This window comes from Ambystoma mexicanum, chromosome 10 (genome assembly GCF_040938575.1).
Source record: "Ambystoma mexicanum isolate Mex_15411 chromosome 10, UKY_AmexF1_1, whole genome shotgun sequence".
NCBI classification, from domain to species: Eukaryota; Metazoa; Chordata; class Amphibia; order Caudata; family Ambystomatidae; genus Ambystoma; species Ambystoma mexicanum.
In genome coordinates, this window is record NC_090932.1 from 1242790300 (window position 1) to 1242814692 (window position 24393).

The 24393-nt window shown below is 45.5% G+C and overlaps 1 protein-coding gene across 1 annotated transcript in view; it reads left to right on the forward strand.

The window, feature by feature from the left end:
• The window catches only part of MED13L (mediator complex subunit 13L), a 2324591-nt gene that overhangs the window by 2021753 nt on the left and 278445 nt on the right, over nucleotides 1-24393 (forward strand). Inside the window, exons 22-23 of the mRNA XM_069619219.1 lie at nucleotides 1193-1412; nucleotides 1914-2102. Coding sequence (XP_069475320.1) covers nucleotides 1193-1412; nucleotides 1914-2102 — 409 coding nt within the window. The remainder of the gene's footprint in view (nucleotides 1-1192; nucleotides 1413-1913; nucleotides 2103-24393) is intronic.

Sequence of the window (24393 nt, forward strand, 5' to 3'; positions counted from 1 at the left end):
AGGATCCTCCGGCTGGCTTGCGGGCCCATTCTACCAGGAGAGTGGCTGCGTCTACTGCCCTGCAGAGGGGAGTTCCTATTCGTCACATCTGTGATGCAGCCACCTGGGCTTCAGTACATACTTTTGTACGTCACTTCTCCCTCGATTCCATCAGAGGGCAAGATCTGGCCTTTGGCAAGGCAGTTCTCTATTCCGCAATTTGATTGGGCATGCAAAATTTGTATTCTAAATTCTTTCCCACCTCCTTGTTTGGTACTGCTTTGGGAGTCTGTCAAAGATATGGAATAAGTCGGAGGACACAATCCCCTCGAAGAACAAGTTACTTTCTTACCTGGTAACGTTCTTTCGATGGGATGGTCCGACGACGTATTCCATATCGCTTCCTCCCTGCCTTCCCCGCTGTGCAGGATTTCTTTTGCGATTGCAGCTTGCTTTCCGCAAGGCCTTGTGTGTCTGACTGGTAGAAAACTGGTGGCACACGTTCTGGGAAAAAACTATAACTGAGGCTATGGGCGTCGTGCGCGTCCTACTTATCACATCGGGTGACGTCGGAGGAGGTCCTCTGGGACGGCGCATCGACGTCATCGACGCAGGACGCAGACGCCAAAGATTTTCCGGAGCAGCACAGCTGTGGACATTACCTGTCATAGATATGGAATACGTCGTCGGACCATCCCATTGAGAGAACGTTACCAGGTAAGAAAGTAACTTGTTCTTCTTGAGTAATAAATTGACAGCTGAAACGTATGGGAACCAGGGCCAGATTCACAGAAACCGAGAAAGTTAAAAAATTAGAATGTTTGACCCAGTCAGGGGCTCCAGTATTGAATTTTATTTGTTGTTTACTCCTAATAAGCAATTAGTTAAGGGGGCGATCTTTAGTACTGAAAATGAAGGTGATACACATGAAGTCTGTCATTGAACAATGTGAACGCCCATTTCAAAGGGTTCTATTATGATTTACACTTGGGGTGTTGAAAGGCCAGTTTAGAAACATTGCAAATGTTGTCCTTTAAAGGTACTATAATGATTAAGAGCACAATACTGTAGTCCTGCCGGAAGGCAATATAAAGCATATGTACTTCGCTTTTCAGAAGTAAACACTTCATAAATGTACGCATCAGTGTTTTAGCACATGAACGTTCAGTGAACAAATTCCTCCTCATGCTAACTTTTAAGTGTTATTCTACAGTGTGACGGACAGAGACAAGATAGGGATTCCTACAGAGCCTGAATCTGCAGACAGTAACACGTACCCACCTGCCATTGTGATTTATGTTGTGGATCCGTTTACGTACACTACAGATGAAGAATCCACCTCCACCAATTTGTGGCTGCTGAGTCTGATGCGATGCTACACTGAGATGCTAGACAGTTTACCAGCACATGTGAGAAATTCAACTATCATCCAGGTATGTCCTCCTCACCCTTTTTTCATTACGTTTTTCTCTTACTCATTCGTTCTGTTCTGTCCCGTTCCCTCCATCCTTGTGGGCGTCCACCAACAATGGATCAAAGGGGACTAAGGGCTATGAGTACTCTAGTCACCACAATGAGTAACTTTAATCTCTTAACTTCTCTTTTCCTCCATCTTTTTAATTTTTTCTATCCCATTTTGCCAATGTCTTTTAGTTTTTCTTTGGTCTCAACAACCTTCATTAATTATTTCTATTTCCTTTTTTCTTCCTCTCAATTTCTTTTCAAAAAGTGCGTCTTTCTGCTCGTTTAGTATTTCAAATAGTCTTTTCATAGTCTGTGTGATTTAAATTCTGGTAGCATTAGACCATTGTTTACCTTTGTGCATCAGCCGCCATCCTTTTTCACATACTAAAACATCTTTTGCTTCACTTTGGTCAGTATTGTGGCTGGGGCAGAAAGATTTCATTTTTCACGTTCTGCTTTATCCTCTACAGATTGTGCCTTGTCAATACATGCTCCAGACAATGAAGGATGAGCAAGTCTTCTATATCCAGCAACTAAAGTCCCTTGCCTTCTCTGTGTACTGCCAGTGCCGGCGGCCACTGCCGACTCAAATCCACATAAAATCACTCACTGGCTTTGGACCAGCTTCCAACATCGATGTTACCCTTAAGAACCAAGAGGTTTGTGTTTTTTAAGAACTGACATTACTTTTTTGCTTTCCAGACAGGGCTGAATGCAATGAAGCAGGATACATGTTACAAGGAAACAATACCATTATAATGTTAAACTTGCTTCACTAATATGCAGGCCTCGGCATTAAGTGCCTTATGTATTTTACATGAAGTAAAACTCCTCATTTATAGCATGTTATGCTCTTTACCGTATGCTGTGTATTTTTTCCCACACCTTGAGTCTTACCAGTGCATTTCGACCTGCCAAGTATAAGATGCCTAGAAAAATGGTTGCATCCCATCGTTTAGTATTGACATTAGCAGGGTAATACTAATAAAGATGTAGAAATATACATCGCATATTGCATGTTCCTAACAATCTCCTATCACCTGCTTAACCGCAGCAGTCTTTCCAACCATGCCAACCACTTTCCCTGCAGGTTGTTGCTGTTGCTAGCATAACTTTGCCTGTTTTCAGCCAATGAAGTAGTTTATTTCAACAAACATTGTGCTACGTTTTGCTAAGTTTCCATTCACCTCTACTGAACTGTGCACAGTTTTTCGCACACAATATATTTGGTGCTTTCTTTTTTTTATTTTATTTTTTACTTTTATTCATGTTGCATTGGCCAAACTGTTCGACTCTTTTGTGTTCTTATGTCATGGGTGTTTGTGAACATATTTCCTTTCATTGATTAAACATAGTGGGACTTTTATTTTGTCAAAGCCTTTACTGTGCTAGATATTTTACAGACACCACTGTGTAGTCACAAGCCTTGGATTTTAGGTGTCTGGTTTTTACAGGCATCTACCTCATTTAGCTGAAGTTCACATTGTGGGGTGATGCACCTGTTGGGGTTGGTTAGGGTTCTGAATAACATTAGACTCAAGCTGGCCGTGTTTGCTAGTGAGTAATTGGGGGACCTGTATTGGTTTATTAATGACACTCTGGTCCAGGAACTTGAGTTTACCCCAAGCCAAGATGGAGGGGAGATTCAAAGCTCAGTTTGATTTGAACTGTCAAGTAGTCTAGAACTTTGTTCGTTTCTTTTAGAAATGCCTTTCATCCATGGCCAGTTGTAAGCAGTCTGGTTTATATCTCAGGCTCCAGGTTGGTTTATGTTCAGTTTGACGTCCTGTCAGGAGGACGATTCTCAAGACATGTGAGAGCACATATCATTTAATTAAGCCACAGACTGAAGTAAATCCGCATAAGGATACTTAGGATAGTACAGAGAGCCACCCTGTTTTTCTTTTATTTCCTCTGTGCTTGTAGGAGGGATTCAGCTTAATCACAGGACCGCACATATTCCTTAATGCCGGCCATGTCCTTTTCTGTGATACTACTCCAAGAAGAGGGAGTGGTGTCTCTTGGTAGAATATTTGCGCCGGTGCCCACACCGAGCACTGTACTGTCATTGTAGTTGGTCCCCATCAGGCGCTAAAGCCCAGGAGAAATTCATAACTTCTCCCCAAAACAAATGGAAAAAATCCAAGAGAAACTAGTTTCAGCGCTATGACACTGTGGTGCCTTCATTAAAGCCACAATGTGTAACTAGCACAAGGACTCCATCCTCTTTCCGGGTAAGATACCCAAGTAGACACAAGTTCATAGAAACGAATGAAACACTTGTGTATAGGTGTGTTACAAATGCCATATCATATCACAACTGTAGGTGGAGTTGGAACTGATAAAACTGAAAATATTTGCTACTTCTGAAAAAATTGAGAACTTACAGTTCCCCGCAACCACTATTTGAGTTTTTCTCTTGGAGGAGTTATGCACTTTTCCAATTAATCCTGCAACCAATAAGAAAAGACTTAAAGGATTCTATTGAGTTTCAAGTAGTTACAAGTAGCAACAGGCAACGTTGGGGCTATATAATGTCAGGGAAAGTTGTGTCCAATTTACCTTGTTACAATGGAATGTTATCATGAGATGGGTATGCTTTCTAATTACCTAATGATGACTAAATTCTAGGTTTACCATTTGTCTCTGTGTGATGCTTAGTTTTAGTGATAATACTTGCATATACAGCCCAAGCAGAAGCTGGGACACAAAACAACTGCTGTCTGGCACTTTTCCATGCCAAGGTTGTTCAGTCACGTGACTTAAACTGGAGTTTTTCTTAGTGGGTGTTGGTAGCGGTCTAAAGGCAGTGTTACGAGGGGAGTATCAGTAATCCTCTGGCATTAGCACTCTAAGGATCCTGTTGCGTAACCTACAAAACGGTCATCTGCATCAACGTGGACCAGCATAAGGTAGGAACATATACTGTAAGTAGCCTGGAGGCTACGTCTCTGCATGTAGGCCCAGGACTGAGGCATCTGGAAGTATAGAATTGGTCACCTGATAACTTTTAAGCTGGGAGGTCTGGAGAGCTGGTCCGGTTGTTGGAGTTAAATCCAGTACAATAAAGACGTGATGCCTGGTACCTGCCTTCAATGACAATAAAACAGACTCTGCTTTTTTTGTATTGTAGTATTACATGAGTTGTATGTTTACAATTACAAGGTACACCAATTCCCTCCTAGCTTGAGCAGGTAAACGGGGTGGGGTATAGAGAAAGGTTAAATGTTAAGCCTTTCTATTTCTTGCTACGTGCATACTTCAGAACAAGATGAAGTAGTTGAGCAGTGTCTTGGTTATTTTAGCCACTTACTCTTTTCCTTCCATGGGGAGGTTGCAGGGGGTGAGGAGGTTCGATTTCAGTCGAGGTTAAGGTTAGACTGGCTACAGAATCTTTTATGGGGTGATCGACATGGTCCAGCAGCTGCTGCACATTTTTGCTGATGGAACCTGACAGGAGGTGCTCCAACTTTGGCAGCAGAGTATGGCAGCCTTGTACGTTGTCTTTGCTCTTGGACTGCTGCCGTCCACTGATCAGTAACTTTATGCTACTCAGCATTTCCAAAGAAATCCTCTGTGCTACAACTCCAGACATTACAAAAGCCTACTTGCTGAATCACTGAGAAGTATGTGTGAAACACATCCATGATAGTCACATCTTGTGTTTACTTGCTGCAATAATTCACAACACAATAGCTGGCAGATGATGTCCCCTGTTTGAACACTGAATCCGACCCAAGGTGGTCCTGCACAGACCCCTACAAAGAGTGGTAGTCCACTGAAGTCCTGAGAGCAACTGTTAAACATCCAGTCTTGCCTCCAGCCAAGTCTTGGGGAGTCCTGTCCCTCTGGATTGATCTCCTGAAGGTCCTTGCTGGTGCTTCACGTGCTGGGCTGGGGCGACCAGCCCTTCTGGACTCCTGCATGGAGATCCTGCCAGAGACTTCAGAAGCGTTCCTGAACCTTCCCGTGGGCTGACCAGATCCAGCAAGGTCAACTACAGCGCATCAGTCTCCATTCATCAGTCTCAGTTCATCAGCCCCGACACCCGTCCACCGCACCTTAGGGGTTACATGGTCCTGATTGGTCAAGTTCTTGCCCAGGACCATCCCCCCCTCAGAGTGTTGGGATTGGGAGAGGACCCCTAATCGTTTGAACTTAACTTTGTTTCTTCGTCACTGGAGCATTTTACCCAGATGTTGGCTTTTCCAAATACTTTTTTCTTCACTTTACAGACTTCAAACTCTCTGCAATAGGTTCTTAACTGGAACTTGTGACTTGTAACAGCACTAGGCGGCCAGCTTACGTTAGCAGAGAAGTACTTCTCAATTGAAAGGGGCTTATTTTGTAAAGCAGGGTAACCCGTTAGTTTCCCTTGATTTGTATATAAATCTCCTCGATTTACAATTGTTTTTGCATTGCTTTAGTTGTTTTTTTGTTTGCTTTACTACTTATTGTTTTCATGTTTAATTTGTCAATCACTTTTGTTTTAGGAGTAAAGTGTGGGCGATTTCTAGTGAGATCACCAACTGTGAAAGTACATACATGTATAGTATTGATTTGGTGGTAGTACTTAAGGTTTTCATTGCTTGGTGTTTAAAGGCCTAATAGTGTATTTTTATACTTTTTATGTAATATGATTTGAATGTTCTGTGTTAGGGAGAATTCTCAGAAATGTCTTAATTCCTCTCTACCTTAGAAACCCCCAGCACCTTTGCTGGATTTTGATGACTTTAATTTTTTACCTGTTGAGAGTGAGGCCCTTTTCCCACTCATGTATTTTTGCTATGAATTGATCACGGTTTCTTTTGGTTGTGGAGTCTGACAAACTCCATAGGCATCATCTTTTACATTGTACCACACAGCACCTTTAAAGCAGTGGCACAGGGAAGTCTTTCAGATTTTCCAAAGGTTTAAAAAACTTCTCTTGGATAAACTACTGTTTCCAAGAGCAGTGAAGTGAAATTGACTTGACTTGCATTGTAACCTTCTCGACCCAGCATACACTATCCTACAATAGGGTGCTGGAGGGGTTACTTAGTATCCCTTTTGTCTAGCTTCTCATGTAACATTTTTGTTACCCTTTTCTCGATGAATGGCTGGTAGCAGTTGTTTACTTTTAACTACCATGGTGTGCTTTTACCGCAGGCTGTGTTCGCAGCTGCAGTAAAGCACCCAAGGATGCCATTTTTGTCAAAATGGCCCCGGTCTTCTTTTTTCGCCATTTCTTCGTGGAAAGGTCCTTTTTGAGATTTAATCTGCGCACCAAACCAGGTTTGGTCCCTTTTGTTCGTTTTGTCTTTGGCGGGATTCACGAGTGAAGCCCTCCTCTGGTTCCATTATGTCTGGTGGGAGCAGGAAGTGAGGGAAACCCCTTGGTTACAGGAATGCACCCAAAGGTGATTGGCCGGTTGGCTGTCCGGCAAGAACAGCCACCCTGCTCTTTGACTGGCAGCTAAGCTGGAATGAATGGGAGAATCCTGCATAAAAGGTGAGGCTTTTTGGCTTGGAAGGCAGAGTCGACCACTGGATGAAGGAATCCGAAGAAGAACTTGGAAGAGACGCCTGCTGCAACTCCTGGACCACTGGTTTGCCCGGTGAATCCCTGCTGCTGTGCTGAAGCTCTGAATTCGTCTCGACTAAAGAAGTCCTGTAAGGACGACTTCTCCACTTGAGTTGGTAGGACCAATCAACTCCAAAGTAAGCCACTCGGATATCCTCTCGAAGCTGGTTGTATTTCCACTGCAGTTGCTGCTGGAACCGAAGAACCAGGGAGAGAAACACCAGATCATGTGCATTGCTTTTAAGTTGGCCAAGAGCTCCAGGAAGATCCTCCGGACTCCCAGGAAGCAGGACTATGCGAGCCTGAGCCACCCCAACAGAGTGCTGGACCCCAGATGCAAGGAAAGCCCATCTCAAAAGCCAAGAGTCTGGGGTGGTTCTATTTGCTGAGACTCGAGGAGCTGAAACTGCGAAGTGCCACTGAATAGAAGTTGGTCCTTTTCTGTTGCCGACCGTCCCGTTGCTGTGCGGGAGTCCTCCAGACGTACTACCTCTTGTTTCCACAACTGAGGTCCAGGAACACGGGATCTGCAGAGCTGCACAGGAACGGAAGCCAGCTGGAACCATTTCTTCTAACCAAAGGTACTATACAGTCTAAGAGAATTTACCTCTTGTTTTGTAACCTCACTTGTTCTCAGTGGAGACTTGTCTTGGTTGGTTCTATAGAGTTGCTAACAGCTTCTTTACCTCACAAACCTAATCAGCTGGTAGCCAGTGTTCCCTCTAAGCTGTGCGCATGTGCGCTTGCCCCACTTCCTTATGGGTGCAGCTCTGAAGAATTTTAGCTGCGCACACAGACAAATCCCACCAATTCACAAAGATTGAAAAAGGCACAAGCCACACATTTAACAAAATGGTGGCCCTTAATTATTAGGACATCGGACAGAGATACTATTATAACAACAATTGTCCTAATAATCACATTCAAAAGCATCAGTTCCTGTATTCCGTTAATCCATCTGTGGTAATTAATACACATTCACCTTCAAGTAGTCTTTTTGGCACTTGTAATGCTAATTCATTTTGTAAGCATTTTCATGATGGGTGTTTCTTACATTTTATGAGTGTTGTGAAATTGTTCGCACATATATATACAAAACAAATGTTAAACTAAAATCTCCAGCACCCAATAATCAGTGCTTGCTCTACATATCTTTCTGTTAACATCACATATATATCAGTACGTAGACAAACATCAAAATACATCACAAACAAGTGCAGGGATGAAAAATACATTTAATAGATTGCAGTAATTTCACATCTAACAAATATCCCTGATTCCTTTGTCTGTCTAAGACAATCGACTACATATTAAGCCATAGTGTTTTCAATGTGTGTATATGTATTTTTTCTCAGGGTTATTTATTCATTGCGGGGACCTCTAACTGTTGAGTGTCCAGTTGATATTCATTGTTTGATACAAGTCATTTGACCAATCCTAGGTCAAGCCACAGCAGATACCTAGTATTTGCTTTCTCATAAAATAATTCTAAATTGGACTAACTAGTCTTGATATTCTGGTCTAGCCTATTTTCATTGCCCTATTAGGCAAGCGTGACCTTAAAAACCTAAAAATCCAAAAAACAAAACACACATACAAGAGGTTAAAAACTAATATGAAAAAGTGGCTTCACAAACAGAAGATTAGGCTTTGATAGGCCTGAAAACATTAACAAAATAATCTTACCTCCCCACTCATGACTCCTATGCTGGACTCTGCCACACTTACACCTTATGACTAACTTCTGGCCCAGACCACATTCAGATATATGATATGGCATTTATAACGCGCCTATACACAAGTGTTTCAAGGCGCGGCATATCAACGATAACAGACAACCGTGACTGTGCCTACCTTGCCTCTGCACACGGTTACCAGACTGGCACATACACCCACTTGTTTTCTGTTTGTTATATGAATCACGGTCAAGCACAATAATTAGTTACTCCTGATGCCATAGCAAAAGCATCTCGGCTCAAATATTGGATACTGACTGGAAGTAATCAGGCTACTTGGATGTGTAGCCTCATCCAATGCATCCTATTCTTTGTACATATGTCACATAAGTACTTTGTAATGCTCCCTTGCAAATAAATGCATTATAAAACTAAAATATTAATTTGCTTTCTAAAGATTTTGAGTAGGCAAATGTCATGTTCAGCGTACCCTACTTTAGCATTGCTAACATTACCTTATAAGTGGAGAGCAACATTGCAACATCATTTATTTGACCTTCAAGTAATAATGGGTATGGACTATGTCTGGCATCATGTGTATATAGTATTAGGGCAACGGATATTCAGATAACTAGAATGCTTTTTACACAATCTGCATCCTTTTCAAGTTTTTAGAGTTATATAGGGCATAGCCATTAACATATTAAATGGTAATTCACTGGTATTCAAGAACGGTTTCACTTAGCGCTTGTATAATCCTACCCAACAATTTAAAGGTGAGGTATGTCACAATCTTGTATTCACTTCATAGTAATTGTGCATATGTAGATTCATGACACTTTCTTAAACTGCACATAATGTCATGGTGAGGCTTTAAATATGTTTTGCTTGCAAAGTACTGTGGTATACAAAAAAGGTAGCAGGCGCCCCTCTCTCGAAAAAACAAGGCATGATAACCTGTTCAGTGGTTATTAACCACATTGAGAGTTTGCAGCCATTGCTTTTTGCTCACTGTACCTTCACAGATGGGAAATATCCATTTGCATATCAGTCTTTGTCCCGCCCACAAAGGCAGTCCAGCACCGAAATGCTATGGCAATTCCTCTGAACAAGAGTACCATCAGCAAGCCCATACACTTGTTTCAGCCTTGTTGGGCATCATCAGGGAGGTGAAGCTGAGCCTCTCTAAGCACAGTGAGCAGGGAGTCCACGCCTGGTTGCCCCCAGGTAACCTAGGGTGACTGTGGTATGTAAATATCCCAGTTAGTTTTTTACTACTGCAATCTCCCATTTGTTACATAACCCAGTCTACTATTATTGGAGGCTAGAACAGGAATCGGGGAGGGGTAGGGGTGGAAGAGCAAAGGAGAATGCTCCTTTGGGGTGAAGAACAAATCAGCAACTTTCAAAAACCAAATCGGATGTTTTGGCAGTACAGTACAGTGAAGGAAATATGTTTGTTTGGTAAAGGATAGGACACTCTAGTAGCAGTCTAGGAAACTGCACCTTCTGTTTTTGTCAATTCCCAGCTGCTGAGGGCTTTGCAATATGATCATGTGTTCGCATTTATTGCCTCTAGCATCCCCATGCATCTTGTTTAAATGATATCCGTGAATTTCAGAAAAGGGGTCTCTAGTTAAAGAAGAAGGCACTTAATCTGCTGTACCTGTGAGCATTGCTACTATTGACTTTAAAGGCAGATATGTGATTTCCTTCAACGAGCTCCTGAAGAAACCTCATTAAGCATCTTATTGAAATGTATCCAGGCTGTTGTGAAGAAGGGTGGGCAAAACTATAAGCTTCATTATGTGACCTGTTATTTCACCTCCTATGTCGGGGTTACAAGCAGGGCTCTGATACGATTTTACTCCCTACTTTTCAGGGAGTAAGACAATAATTAGCTTTGGCAGTAGGGATATTTCATGCTTATTAAATATGTTCTTTCCCCTTAAATTCTTCTTGACATCTGGCAGTAATATTCTAGCGCTTACCTATGCCACTGCTCTGCTGGTCACTGATTCGAAAAAAGCAGGTGGAAGGCTCATATGTTCATGGTTTCCCATTTTTGTTGGGCACATTCTCCTGTTTTTAGAGAGTAAAAATTAATGGCTACATGCCTTTTAGCCGTAAGGCTTGTTTTGAGTAAATATTGTAAATATTGTCACAACTCACAGGACAATGTAATGTGCATTGCAATCAGAGACCCTGGAATTCTTATATTCTGTGGTGCAGTTATTCTGATGCAATTATCGTCCTTACACAAACAGAGGCATGTTCTCCTGGCCCTTGAATTACTTGATTAAAGTGGTACATTAACTCCTATTGGCATGTTTTCATACTAATTCCTTTTAGCTGCCATTATTACATTAGCTAAAATTGTATCCTGTCTGAATTATTTGACAACCACATCCGTGATGAGCGATATTTATTTTTTGTAAACAAACATGCGTTTTACTTCAAAGGCATTAGACACTTCCTGCATTTTTACTGAGCAGTTACAGCAAATGAATAGCCACAACTAAACCTATTGTTTTTCCTGAGTATACAAAGTTTTTCTGGTGCATACACATTTGTTTCTCTGCACAGGAATGCTTGTGGTAGGTACTATGGCATATCTTGAAGTCTTGGACTGGTTGATGAGCTCTCCTTATAATCACATATAACCTATTTGTTTTAGCCTATATATGTTTAAAATAATTGTTGTAAGATGCACCTTTTACACTGATTTGCAAAGATTTACAGTGGTTGGGAAGGGGAAATACCCTTCCAAACTTTTCCGAGATGGTGGCTCACAGAGTACGCATGCTCACAAAGTGGCTTACCTCGTTATTCAGTTTCTCACATGGAAAATAATGGGCACACGAAAGCTAGCCATTCCCGCACTTAGGGAAAATAATTAGAGGGAACATTGCTTGTGGCCCTACTTTGATATCTTCTTTTCTACAATGTCTTCTAAAACATTGTGCAAGACTTTTACCTACCTGCAAGAATTGCTTCAGCTCACCTAGACTTTTGTCCAATTGACTTTGGCCTGGCCTGCTCCCTGAATGAGACTTTTCCCTCTGACAGTTTTGTCTTCCTTCCAGGAAGGGGTTAACTTACTTTTCATTGGGGGTTACCAAAAGTACTTACCTGCTTCAGAATATTTGTGAGATCTCTTGTTTTTTTCTATAACCTTTTTCTTTGGCACACTGTATTGCCCTAAATTCAACAGTGATATATTAATGTCCACAGTGTCCTAGCTATTTAAGTCACCTGAGGGTGTAGGAAGTGTCTGTGTACCATCCCAAATGGGTACTTGCTGATTTTGAGAAACTAAGCGTGTGTATTTTGGAGTGTATTTGTGTTACAATTATATTGCCCCTTCTGAAGAAGGCTTACTCAAACTGACTGTTAAATAAATTAATAATTGTTTAATCAAGAAACCTTGTGTGTAAGAGTTTATTTGAATTCTTGTCACTGCAAATCTCTGTATTACTCCCCTACTGCTCACATTTACCCCCCCCCCCCACACCCCCCTTGAGATAAGCCTGGCTGCTCAACACGCTGCCAACCTGTGTAGTACAGACTTGTACCAAAGGTTGGGTTCCTATTGCCAGGAGGTCAGGGTTGTCGTAGTGCACCCAAAGGGTACTGCATACAACCTTGCCTAACACTCTGTGTGTCTAATTGTGGCACTACACTGCCCGCATATCTCCTGAAATCTAAGCCTTAATGCTCAGCTGCACTACCTTGACTGATTTTGACTAGACATCTGCTTTCCTGTTCACTAAAATAGGTTGGTGTTAAAGCAGTTTTTGTACCATCCTCTGATGATCAACCCTAATGGAGGCTAACACACCTGACAAAGGAGAGCCAAACCTTGCTTGCGATGGGTAATCTGGATAGAGCAACAAGGCATAACTCTCAGGTAGAGGTAGTAGGCGGACATCAAGGTAAAATTAGTCCACACACACGTCTCTAGAAAATAAACAGCAGTGATAGTCTGGAAAAAACTATGAAGCCAGATAAAGTACTTAGGGTTTAGCACACAGTATTAATAAGACACTGAGTATATTTAAAAAATCAGCATGTGTCTAAACGGGACTCTACAACCTCCACTGCCTTATATATGGGCTCAATACATATTGAATAAACAGGGGGTTAGGAGTCTAAGGGAACAACAAAACCTAACAAGCCGGTACAGCCCACTATGGGTCTGCACAACTTTGTACAGTGTCCTAAAGACCCAATCCACCCATATTGTATATGGTAGGACCTAGATCAGTGGTCAGCACCTAACACATATAAGGTTTAGGCAGGAAAGGTACCAACACATTTATATCCAGTGAGGAAAAATAGTCTTATAAATCCCAAAGGTCTACAACAATACTCTACATTGATTTTGACCCCCTAGTATTAAAATTAATGCACATGCACACCTGACAATACACCAAACCCATAGAGAGCATGGCACTGTTGAAACCACAGCCCTAAGGTTGCCAAAAACATATAGAACATTTTAGAAAGTGTTAACTTAATCATACGTTTCACGGACACCTATTTAGGGTCACCAAGATTAACTACAATGTTTTCAATAATTCACCATTGGAGAAATGCATAGCAGGACCTTAAACATGAAACGAAAATCACAGGTAAGCACTAGAATCATAATCCTCGACCCAGAGTTTAGTAATCCCCTTGTGGATCCAGGAAATATTTTGAGGTTGAGGGGATTACCTCGGAGTCCATTTTAGAGAGTTCCACAGCAGGTTTAAGGTTCCACTGGAAACACTGGTAAGAAGGTTATTGAACCATCTAACTTTGTGGCAGTAAGTCGGTTCTACCAGACGGGTGGAAATTACACTGCAAGCAACCCCAGGGAAGGCCAGAACAAACCCCAAAGAAGTGTTAGAGGTTGATGGATAGACCAGACGCCCCAGAGTAAGAAGCAACAACACCAGAGGAAGTGCAGAAGAGACTCGCCTCAAACAACCTCGACCCTGGGCCAGCAAGACTCCTCAGGGGGTGAGTATCATGAACAATCACCCTCTTCAGGACACAAAGGTGGGTCCTCAGGTCAGTGGTTTCGACAAGAAGGGCTTCAGCAGTAGGAAACAGAGTGGTAAGGTACAGCTTTCCTTTGTTGCGGTCTCCAACATTAGAACCCCGTTATCTTGAACCCTTAGCAAGCGATTTTCCAGATGACAATGGAAAGAAACCACACATCTGCCTACAAAGTCGACAGTGAAATCTGAAGTTGAAAACTTGGCAAGAAAGATTTGGGAACCTGCAAAGACTGCTACATGTGGCTAGGTGGAAAAAAGATCAAGGCAGCTGTGACGAATCTGGACAATTCGGATCTTCCCCCCAGAGCTGAGCCATCCCTGTGAGGCTAGGGAGGTGAGCCTGCTACGCATGACCCTCCCTAGGGGTCTGGGCAAGTGCAACCTCATTGGGAGTGGCTCCCCTCTTAAGGACAAGGACTCCCATTCCAGCAAGGAATTTATAATCCAAACCCCCCTTTCTGCCTATATGGATATTGGAAAGACTATTGCATTAACTGTTACATGCATAGTTAACGAAGAACCTTCTGACTCTATTGGCTTCAGGTAATGCTGAACATTGCCTGAATGCTATGATCACAGACGACTGACACAATTCTGTTAATTTCACTGACTTGTATGAGTGAGGCTCCCAGGGAGGGAGGAGAACAACCGCTGGGCAGAGGCGAGCCTGTGCACATCGTCTTGGAGGAGCGGAGCCACGCTGGGCCTCAGAGCCAGTGTCCGCGAGGAAGTCGAGCGAAATACTGACCGAACGCCTGAAGCTTAGCATTCTATCTGGCTGAAGTTTGAGAAGAGATGGAGGAAAATAACACTGCCTTGCCTGGTGGAGTGAACCCCAACAGAGTTGTGGTGGGCCGGTAGGCCAGTAACGGACGCCGAGACGGATCATATGACAGAGCCTGGGTTACTGAGTTCCACATAAATCGGACCATAGCTACTGGGATCAGTAGCCACGGGAGGAGCCAATGAGGTTACAGGAACCCGAGAGACCCTCCTGAGGGCGTACTGCTACAATGTACGAACATTGTGTGATGGCCATGTAAGCTATCAATGTAACAGGAGCCTGAGAAACCTGAATATACCAACACCCTATGAAAGGGGATTGAGAGGGATTTGAACGTTGTGACATCTTTGAAAGCGAACAAGGTTATGGGGACCCGGGAACCTGAGAAACCAGAGTACCAACTACCCTCCCACCCCTTCTAACATTGCCGGTCAATTGTATTATTTTGCCTTCCCTCATCCTCTCCGGGAAAGTCGGATTCTCTGCATTGCTGCTGTGTGAAAAACTAGATATTTTTCTGCTCTTTTTGGTAAGTTTAATCTGGGTGTTTTCAGGCAACTGTGGTTCTGTTAACCGTCTCATTAAGCTTCGCACGCCCGAAAACCCCACCCCTGGAAGTACCTTTGTACTGTTGTGTGCCTTCCCGCTCCTTCTTTATGTTCACCATGATAAGATATATTTTATTTGTATCGCGCTCATGCACAAGCGTTTCAGAGTGCGACGAGGCAAAGGAGGGGAAAAAAGGAGGGGAAAAACAGTCTTACTAGGCCCAGTGACAGTGAGAACACGCAAGTGCAGGGGAGAGGGAAGGGGGAAAGTGCAAGGGAGAGGGGAGAAGTGGAAAGTGCTGAGCAAGGGATATAAACTGGTAGTGTAGCCAGCAAGGTGGCAAAGTGCATGGGTTACAGTGCAGACAAGGGGTGTCTGATAAGTGCAGGTAAGGGGACTGTAGGGTTACAGATACAGACCCAAGTGCAAGGGTTCCCAGGAGTCGGTGCTGGTGTGCGGATGGGTGGGCAGGGACCTTGGCCCAAAATCAGAGGGTAACCAGGTGCACAGTAGAAGACAAAATCAGCAGGGGAGAGGAAGAGCGAAGGCAGAAGCAGAGGAGGGTCTTGAGGTGCTTTCGGAACTGGAGAAGGTTCTCCTCAAGTTTCAGTGTCGGGGACGCTATTCCAGAGGGAGGCCCCAGCCAAGGAAGGAGATCTACCGCAAGCAACGAGTTTGGGGAAGTGACTGACCCTGAGGGAGTTGGAGGGCGAGACAGTCCAGGAAACCGGATGGAGCACGGAGTTGGCACCGGCACAAGCAGCATAAGGCGGTACACAAGGGAATTTTTTCAGTCACCCACCTCAGCCTCAGAGGGCAAAAAAGCATGACCCGGCCATCTGGATCCAGGAGTCTCCAGTGGGGGGGGGGGGGTAGACTTGCTCTTCACTCCCAACGCTGGCGTGCAAGTTTTGTGGACCCCTGGATCCTATCCGTAGTGTCCATGGGCTTCCACCTACCTCTCCCTCCTTCTCATCTCTCCTCCGCTCTCACAGATTGGGACAGCAACTCTGTTGGCAGAAATTTGCTTGCTCGTAGAGAGTCGGGCAGTGGAGGAGGTCCCAGCCTCCCAGCGGGGTCTGGGCTTCTATTCACGGATTTCCGCCATACACAAGAAGAACCAGGCGGGCCTGAGAGTTGTTGGACATTTCTAACCCAAACCTTTCCCTTCCTCTTCAAAAGTTCAAGATGGTTACACCAGCGCTTATAGCTGAGGCACTGTGCACGGGAGATTGGATGTGCTCCCTGAATCTGAAGGATGCTTACCTACACTTCACAATCTGGCATCACCATCGATCCTTTGAGGTTCAGGCTCATGGGCTTCCATTTCCAATACAAGGTTCTATCCGTTTGCCTCAATTCGACCCCCAGGGTCTTTACAAGACTGATGAACGTGGTGGCAGCCCTACTCAGGTCCCAGGGTCACCAAGTCTATCCATACCTAGACGACTGGCTCATTAGGGCCAAATCTCTGGAGGCATTCAACCACACCGCCTCCACCCTCATGAATACACTACACGAGTTGGGATTTTCCAAGTCACAGCTGGAGCCCACGCAGAGTCTAGCATTCCTGGGCCTCATCTGGGATACGAGCTCCGAGAGAATTTTCCCCTTGGAGGACAAGATCCCAGCCATCAAGAAGTACATGGGGCATTTTCTCAGCAGAGCACCGACCTCAGCGTGGTGGTACCAGCACCTCTTAGGCAGCATGTCTCCTGGCGCTGCTGCACACCAGCTCCAAATGAGGCAACTGCAGCTGCACTTCGCAGCCTCCTGCAGTCAGGAGAAGGGTTCCCAGGCGGAGTTGGTCAGCATACCACCTAATCCCCACCAGGACCTAGTCTGGAGCGCAGAGGACAGCCTGCAGATAGGCAGGCCATTTGTCAACCCACTCCCCAGGTTCTCATCACCACAGACTCATCCCTAGAGAGTTGGGGAGCTACCTTGAACAGCCACAGTGTCCATGTGATATGGTCCCGTCTGGCTTGCTGTCAAAGCATTCCTCCCTATGATCAGTGGCACGGCGGTCCTCATTTATACGGACAGCTCCACCAGCATGTATTACATCATCAAGCAGGGGGGCGCCGGGTCGCCTCCCCGCTGCACTCGAACAGTGAACATTTGGAAGTGGGCTCTGGTAAACAGCATACACCTGGCAGCAATTCACCTCCCAAGGGAATCCAACCTGGAGACGGACAAGCTCGGCAGGCTAAGTGCGGACAACTATGACGCAGTTGGACGAACAGGTCCTTCAGGGGATCTTCGACAGATGGGGGTCATGCTGAGGTGGATCTCTTCACCACCTGGTCCAACAGGAGGTGCCACCATTCACGTCCTGGCAGGGACAGGGCTAGGGCTCTCTAGGCATTGTGATGCACATCCAATGGAACAACATGAATGCGTATTCCTTCCTTCCCACTCCCCTGGTCCACGGGGTGATCTGAAAAATATGGGAGTCCCGGCACCTCAGTATCATTCTGATAGCTCCGTGGTGGCCAGCGAGTTCATGGTTTTCTGAAATTCTCAGCCTGTCAAATTAACCCCCGGTGCACCTTCCACTGAGCCCAGCTCACCTACTATCACAGCAGGGAGGCACAGTCATCCACCCCACACCCCAGAAGTTACCCTAGCAGCGTGGTTCCTGAACAGGTCACACTAAGGCATCTGCGTATGTCACATGCTAACCTAGACATTATACAGGGCGCTAGGAGTGATGCCACCAGGATCCAGTAAAAGAGCAAGTGAGCTAGGTTTTGTCACTGGGCGGAATCAAAGGAGGTCGATCTACTGACATGCACATTGCACGACATGCTATCCTTCTCTGTACACCTCGCAGGTGCAGGTAGACACATGCCGCACCTATCTGGCGGCCATCGTTGCCTACTGGAACTCAGATGAGGAAGTGTTTTCATAGTCTAATCCGGTGGTTAAAAGACACCTGGCAGGCCTCACCAGGCTCTACGCGCCTATCAAGAAGCCACACCCGGTGTGGGACCTTAACGTGGTCTTCGAGCCAATGGCGTCTGCGGGCATCAGGCTAGTCACCATTAAGACGGCTCTCCTGGTGGGTCTTAAATCCACACACAGGGTCAGCGAAATCCAGGCACTGGTGGCTTCAGAGCCTTACACTAGTTTTCACAAGGACATGGTGGTGCTTAGAACTCACCCGGCATTCTTACCTGAGGTAGTCTCCTCGTTTCACCTAAATGAGAAGATAGTGCTACCTACTTTCTTTGCGTACTCCAAGGATGAAGCTCAGAGGGTACTGCACTGTCTAGACATCAGGCGCGCTCTAAAATTTTACCTGGACAGAACCTAGAGCTTCTGCAAATCGGAGGCTTTCTTCGTCACCTTCGGTGGTTCAAAGCCAGGCTATCGGCCTCCCTAGGCCTCCATAGCAAGGTTGATAGTTGCGCCCATCAAGGTGGTCTAGGCTGGGCAGCACAAACCCCTTTCGGCAAACATGCATGCCCAAACTAGCAGAGCCAAGGCCACGGTGGTTGCTTTCCAGAGGCACGTTCCCTGGCAGGTCATCAGCAAGGCAGCTACATGGGCTAAGCCTTTCGACCTTCTGCAAGCACTACTGCTTGGATGCCAGCTTCAGGTCGGACGCAGCATTTGGTCAGGCAGTATTAAGTAATTTGTCTTCTTAAGAGGGGTACCTATCCACTCTGGAGCTACATTCAGTTGTAATCGCTCATACAGTATGGAGGAAAGGGGACGGGGACATAGGAGTTATTATAAGTTACTCACCGTAGCGACTAACGTACTCCTAGTCCATAGTCCCCTTTCCTCCATACGTCTCACCATCCACTCCCCTAATATAACTGCTGTCATTAGGCAATGTTATTATTGTTGACAAGTCAAAGGGGAGTGAGAACTGGCGCTGGTGGGCCGAGTCAGGGGAGCGCATGCTCACAGGGGCGCGCCTCTAACTTTAAAGGGGAAGATCATTTTTTCTGGTTAAAAAGGTTCCGTCTCCCGTCCCTAGCGAGGGTCGCCCATATAGTATGGAGGAAAGGGGACTGGACTTAGAAGTATGTTAGTCACTACGGTGAGTAACTTATAATTTCTATTCTACCCTCTGGCCTGATGCACCTTGGATGTTCTCATCTCTTCAGATATCCCATTCTCTAACCCACTCATCACGCCTCTATCTTGGGCTGACCACTTTCTGCTCTCCTCCCACCTGAAGCTCTCTGTTCCCCAGGTGAAGCCGACCCCAGCACTGCCACCTACCTTCTTGGCCATCCGGCACCTGAAGCATGTGTCAGTCAAAGCCTTTTCTACTACTTTCTCTCCTCCTTCTACAACTGAGGCTGACTCACACTCTGACTCAGCCCTCTCCAACCTGCATCTCTCTTTCTCTAACACTCAATGTCGTTGCCCCCGTCATGAGAATCCGCCTGAAGCTTACCTCCGAGTGCAACTCTTGGTATAACTCCGACCTTGCCACCCTAAAACGCAAGTGCAGGGTGGCTGAGAGGAAGTGGAGGGCATGAGGCGCATCCTCTGCCGGCTCCAAAGGCAATACAGACTCTGTCCAGTCCAAGAAGAGAGCCCACATCCAAGCCCACTTCTGTGCGTCTTCTAACAATATGGCCGAACTCTTCAAAATCTTCAAGGAGCTGTCCAATCCTACTGCAGTCTCCACCTCTCCTGTTCCCTCCCATGCCCTATGCACGGCTCTGGCTTCTCACTTAACCACTAAAACAAACTCAGGACATCCTGTCCCCTCTCTCCTCCCCACGCGCCCCTCTCTACTCTTTGCCCCCCTTCCTCTCTTGGCCTCTCTCTGGCTGCCATCTCCCTCTCCTCCTCCTTTCTGCTCTTTCTCTGCGATCACACAAGATTCTGTGTGAAGAGTAAGCTGGGAGATAGCCAGCTTTTCCAGGTATTTCCCATCTGGTTGGCTCTCGAACCATCAGTCTGGCTTCAGAGCAACCAGAGGCACAGAACCTGCTCCCCTGAACATCTGTGAAGATCTGCTCTCTAATTCTGACTCTAGCCCTTTGCTCAGCCACTTCCAACTCTCTGAGGGTCAACGCTTCTCCAGGCAGAGTGTGGGGGGTAGATCTCTCTCCTCTGCAGGTACCTCCCTCTGGAACGGCCTCCCTGACCCTCTCAAACTTGAGCAGGACCACCTAAGGCTCCGGAAGCAGCTCAAGCGCTTCCTTTTCGCTTCCACTTTCTCTCACTCTCCCCTGCTGACCTATTGGTCTGCTGCGCTCACTGGTTACATGGCCTTCCTCTGTGCCTCAATGGGCACCACGACTAGCAGTCCATGCACTACCTCTGGACCATTTGTGCACTTAGGGGCTGTATCTGTAACCCTACAGTCCCCTGCCTCCTTGCACTTCCTCAGAGCAATGTTGCCCTAACACCCCCCCCCCCCCGCCTCCCACACCCTCTTTCGTGGCACTTCTCTCCCTGGCACGTCCCCTCTCCCCTCTGCACTTGCAAGATCTGAATGACACAAGGCCTAGTAAGATCGTTTTTTGTCTTCCCTACCTTCTCTTGTTGCGCCTAGAAACACTTGTGTAAAGGTACGTTATAAATAACTTATGTCATATGAATACCTTATGTAAGGGGAAAAGGTTTCATGAACACTTTGAATTAGGGCTGGGAAAGCCATAGAAGCTAGAAAAGTCTGACAAACCAGGGTAGTCAACCACCCTATGTGAAATAACTTGGATGATAGGTTGTTTTTCTATCTGAGGATTTCAGGACTTGGGAGAGTCTCAAATCCTTGAAGGTGAATGGGTTTTATTTTCAAACCACCCTCGAGGTATAGAAATGTTCACAGCAAGAACCAATTTTCTTTATTAAAAGGAGAGTGAAACTCATAACTTGATACTAAGACTGGGAAGAACATTCTACTGTGAAAAAGGAACTTTGAAGACTGAGAATAAGTCAAGCATAACTTGGGCCATACAGACGCCCATATTGAGGCTAGTGTGCAAGCCTCGCCTTTTTCCTTGTTAGTTGGGTGTTTTTTAAAGTGGTAGGGATAGTTTGTTTAGGATTCTGACAGAAGTAGTTTTTTCTTGGTACCTAATATGTACCCTTAGTTTTTGTTTTGCTAGGCAGGGAATTTCCATCATAGCTGTTGGACAAGTTCAGTGTTTTTTTTTTTAGTTAAACTTCATAAACTATGACCCAATGTAGTCCGAGTCCTCCTTCTGATTCACCATACAGCTTAGCAGTGTACGATCCCAGGATGTGGACAACGGCTGGAGGCGCCCTCAGACGTCCTAAGCTGATAATTTTGCAACCCTTTCTGACCATCAGCAGCAACCCACAGCCAAGCAGAAGATGCTGACAGGAAACTATAGAATGCATAAACCGCCCCGAAAACTGTCCAGCGAAGATGGTGCGGCCCGGTAGATGTCGGGGAGTCAGCAGAAGTACTTGCACTAAACAAGGGAGGGCTTTAATAAAGGCAAAAACAGTAGGCCCTGGTAAAACTCCTTCAGAAGGTCCGCACACTTGCCACCTTGAGATTGCAGAATCTGAGCAGCAAGGGGAAGATGCAGATGCAGAGGCAGGGCAGAGCCTAAATACCCCTGCAGAATGGGGTTGGTCAAATTTGACCAATATGGAGGCTGCCATTATGAGCTCACAAAAAGAAAACCTGGTCAGAACGGCCATTTTAAGGCCACTTTGTGGTTACCCTGAAGAGAGGTACCCCTGAAACACAAAATGTGCAAGAAGGCCAGAGTCTGAGGTTTTATTTGCTTTATCCACTTCCCCTGGGAGATTGTGGGTGCAGCTGAAAGAGACCATTGCAAACTGTATGCTTGTGGAGGTCTGTGGTATCCATCAACTCCAGTGGGATGAGGCTAACTGGGACATGGTACCTGTGCAGCATAGACAAAAATGCCCTTTGAGTACTGTTGCTCCTGCCACATTGTGACCTGCTGCAATCACAGCATAAGTGTCAGGGCCTGCCACCAGAATCTGTAGTAGCTGCTTAACCCAACTATTATGCCCCTCCCCACCAGGGTGCATAATACTAGATACGGGTCACCCAAAGTGGAAAGGGCAAGTGTTTAAAATAACAAAATTCAATGCCACCTTAAAATACTAAGGTTGGTGAAACCCTATGTATCAGAATCCAAACCCTTGCTCGAGCATTAATGTTGCTGAAGATCAACTATTGTAATGCCTTACCCATTGGGGATAAAAGGGGAAGCCTTCTTCAGCTGCAGGTCCTGCAAAACGAAGATGTGCGCTGGGTAAAAAATTTACGCGAACACGAGTAGATCTCGGAACATAGGAGAAACCGTCACTGGCTCACAATGGTGGCCAGGACCCAGTTTAAAGCGCTCACCATTCTGCATAAATGCTGTAATGGGCAAGCCCCAAGATGCTGATGATTGTTCCAAAAAGAGCAACCAGATCCAGTAATGAAATGCGTTAATGATCCCTACTAAGTCGGAGGTTATGGTAGAACCTTTCCTGTGCAGGCTGCAATAGCCTGGAACAAACTACTGACTCGGCTGCCTCCTTCCTGGAAGCTAACAAAATGTTTAAAGCAGCTATCATTACCTATAAGGCCAATGCCTTGAACACACGCATTAATAAAACTGCTTCCAATTCCAAAGAGCTCTTTACTATTCTCAGAGAACTGGAGGCCCACAACTCAGTTCCCCCCACTACTGCTGCTAACTCCACCAAAGAGTGGTGCACCACCATCAAAACGCGCTGGCCTCGAAAATACAGACCCTCCAAGATAAAATCCTTGCCAAAAGAAATGTACTTGCTAACAAAAGTACACCCTTCTCGGCCCTGGAAAAAAGCTGCGACTCCAGTCACACAGTTCCAGTTCGAGATGGTCAACTAAAACCAGGTCCTGCACACCATATCCACACTCGAACCCTCCAACTGTAAAGGAGACTGCTTCCCAGCGCACTTGGTCAAACTCTGTGCACCCACGCTAACCCCCATCATTACCAAATTTGTCAATGCCTCTTTCCTCACTAACTCTGTCCCAGCTAGTATCAAGGAAGCTTGGGTCACCCCCCTCCTCAAAAAAACCTCTTTGGACCCCAGCATACCCACTATCTATCGCCCTATAACAGTCCCCTTCCTGCTCAAAATAATTGATAGCCTATACACAAATTCAAAACCACCTGGAATGTAATAATTTACTAGGAACTAGATAATCTGGTTTCAGGCCAAACCACAGCACAAAAACGGCATTACTGGATCTTAAAATCCAAATGGACTCCATAAGGGATGCAGGCAAATGTGCATATTACTACTTCTAGACCTCTCTTCCGCCATTGACTCGGTAGACCATGATAAACTGTGCATCCGGGCCAAATCGTTCTTGGCTGAATGTACTTCAAGAGTAGCAGTTGGAAAAGATGCCGCTGACCCTATTCCAGTCCCCATAGGGGCGCTACAATGCATACACAAAGTTACTATTCGCTGCCTTGGATGCCATGGGTGTCATCTACACAAACTTTGCAGAGGACACCCAGATCCTTATCCCTATCACAGGCGATTATGAGCTAGACGCCACCACCGTCAACAATTTATGCTATAATCCAAAACTGGATGGCTACCAACAGCCTGTGTCTTAACGATGAAAAGACAGAGATCCTCATCGTTGGCCCCCCCCAAACCCCTGCAGAACTAAAAATGCTCACCCCTTAACTACGATGTCATCATCATTGATGGCACACCCATTCCAGTCCTTAAACCGGCTAAAACTCTGGGTGTATACCTGGATGCCAACATGACCATGACGAGACACATTCATTCTATCCTTCGCAACCTCTTATACAACCTAACTTATTGCGCTCCGTCGCCAATTTCTGAACCCACAAAATTGCCTTACCCTTGCACGTGCCCTCATCTTGTCAAAACTTGACTATTGCAACATACTTCTGGTAGGCACCTCCAACACTAATTTGGGCAAACTCCAACTCCTACAAAATAAAGCTCGGCAAGCCGCCTTGGGTATCAAAACCAGGGGTGATGCACACTGGCTTCCCATCAAAGCTAGAATCCCGTTCACAACGATGTGTCTCACTCACAAATCTCTTTCCAAGAAAACCCAAATTTACCTCAACAATGCAATTTCCTTTCTCGGGGGCGTTGTACACCTCGGCCATGGAACACAGCTTTAAGGTCCTTCACTCTTGCCATCGCTCCACGGCTACTGTTCAAAAATGTATCTCTGCTGTGCCCTAGGATGTGCTAACAAAGTGGCACTGGTATCATATGTGGTGGGAATGTCCTATGATTCAGGTGTACTGGTCCAAACTGCTTAGCTGGATCGAGGATATTGCGGGAACTTGTCCGTCCCTACTCCCTCTG